This window comes from Mandrillus leucophaeus, unplaced genomic scaffold (genome assembly GCF_000951045.1).
Source record: "Mandrillus leucophaeus isolate KB7577 unplaced genomic scaffold, Mleu.le_1.0 Scaffold245, whole genome shotgun sequence".
In the NCBI taxonomy this organism is placed as follows: domain Eukaryota; kingdom Metazoa; phylum Chordata; class Mammalia; order Primates; family Cercopithecidae; genus Mandrillus; species Mandrillus leucophaeus.
The window spans coordinates 87,421-89,298 of record NW_012102532.1 but is presented as its reverse complement, the minus strand read 5'-3'; the positions used below and the strand labels follow the sequence as shown (position 1 = coordinate 89,298).

The window sequence follows — 1,878 nt, the reverse complement described above, 5'->3', positions numbered from 1 at the left end:
CTGTATATAATTATTATAATTATAATAATTATAACAAGACATATTCCCAGGAGTCTTACTCTATCTCTGTTTTCTCTACCTTATTCCTTCCTCTACCCTATAATTTATATACATGAATTCTATAATATATAGTATATAATATATAGCATATGTTATGTTATATATACTATATGTAATGTATATATATTTGTAATATGTATTTTATGTAATATATAATACACGTATGTAATATATAATGTATGTATCATATATGTAGCATATATATATCTGCCTGTCTCAGCCTCCCAAAGTGCTGGGATTACAGGCATCAGCCAGCCACTGTGTCCAGCCTTTATAATTTTTATTAGTTTTCTTTTTGAAAACATGATGAATTTTATACATGTTTCTTCCCATTTCTCATAGAAAAGTATATTATGAATTGTATTTTAAATTGTTCTTTCTCATTTAACAATATTTGATGGAGATTATTCTGTATCAGTGTCTAGAGAGATGCCTTATTCTTTCTTATAGCTGCATAGTACTCCATTGCATGGCAGCACCGTAGTTTTTTTTCCAACAAGTCCCCTATTGGTGGACATTTGAGTTGCTTCAGCCTTTTGCTATTACTAATTGTGGTAACAAACAGCCATATGCATCTGTCATTTTGTGGACTTGGCAGTGTGTCTTTGGGATGGATTCCTAGAAGTGAGATTCTGAGTCAAATGGTAAATACACATTTACTTTTGCTAAGTATTGCTAAACAATTCTCCATAGGGATGGTAACATTTTCCTGCAGGCCTTTTAATAGAACAAGGGGTCTCATTCAATAAGTTCATTATACAGAAGCTAGAAGACTGAGAAGATATATGATAGTGCTTTTGAAATGTTTGAAGTGCTATTATGGCATTCACAGGATGGAGACCTATTTTGCATAGCTTTGGAGGGCATACTTGGGATTAATTTCAAAACTGACATTAAGTCCCCTGATCAAACAGCTTCCTTAGCTCCTCATTCCAAGAAAAGGATGTCCGAGCATTGTCTGTGGCGTGCGTCCCAGACTTGCCACGTTTCCCTTTCAACCAGCCTTTTTCATCTCTTTTCCCACATCTCTGCCAGAGCCTATGGTTCTTCCAAATGGGATCCCTTGTCTCTCAAACATATCCCCTGCTCTGTGTCCTAGAGTCTTTGCTTTCTATGTTCCTAGTCATCTGTAGGTAAGGGGACACACGTTCATAGCCCCTGCACAACTTGCTTGTAAGTAGGCAGAGGGCTAGAGAGGATGGGCTCCAAGTCCAAGGACATTACTGGGTCTGGGAATGTGGGTACAGCTTCTCGGTGACATAGGAAGGAGTGAAGTGCAGTTAAGGCAGGAAGAAGTGAGACCAAGGCAGCTAGTGTGTTGTATTCAAGTCTGTGGACCATGAAGGCCTCACGAGGGGCCACCCCTCAGAGCCTGGGGATGGCTTTTCTAAGGCTGGCAGGCAGGGAAAGGAAGAGGATGAAATCTGTTTTATAAGCAGTCCTGCATATGGGCAGAGACCACATTTGGTTTTATATATTGCCACATTCTCAGCACCTAGAGTGGCTTCCGTGTAGTAGGTGCTAACTCACCGTTTGTTTCAATGAACGAAATGAGTTCACTCACGAAAACTTACGTCTACAGGTGTGTGTCCACCGAAGCACCATCTACCCGGTGGGCCAGTTCTGGGAAGAGGGCTGCGACGTGTGCACCTGCACCGACATGGAGGATGCTGTGATGGGCCTCCGCGTGGTCCAGTGCTCCCAGAAGCCCTGTGAAGACAGCTGTCGGTCGGTGAGTGGGACAGAGGGGCTGGGCATGCCTGGAGCCATCAGGGCAGGAAAGTAGAGGAGGGCATCTTAGGAAGGGCAAGAAAGGTT

The 1,878-nt window shown here is 41.7% G+C and overlaps 1 protein-coding gene across 2 annotated transcripts in view; it reads left to right on the top strand.

Moving 5' to 3' along the window:
• The window catches only part of VWF (von Willebrand factor), a 198,345-nt gene that overhangs the window by 163,516 nt on the left and 32,951 nt on the right, over window positions 1-1,878 (top strand). For both annotated transcript variants that reach the window (XM_011982933.1, XM_011982932.1), the window contains exon 43: window positions 1,643-1,792. In XM_011982933.1, coding sequence (XP_011838323.1) covers window positions 1,643-1,792 — 150 coding nt within the window. The remainder of the gene's footprint in view (window positions 1-1,642; window positions 1,793-1,878) is intronic.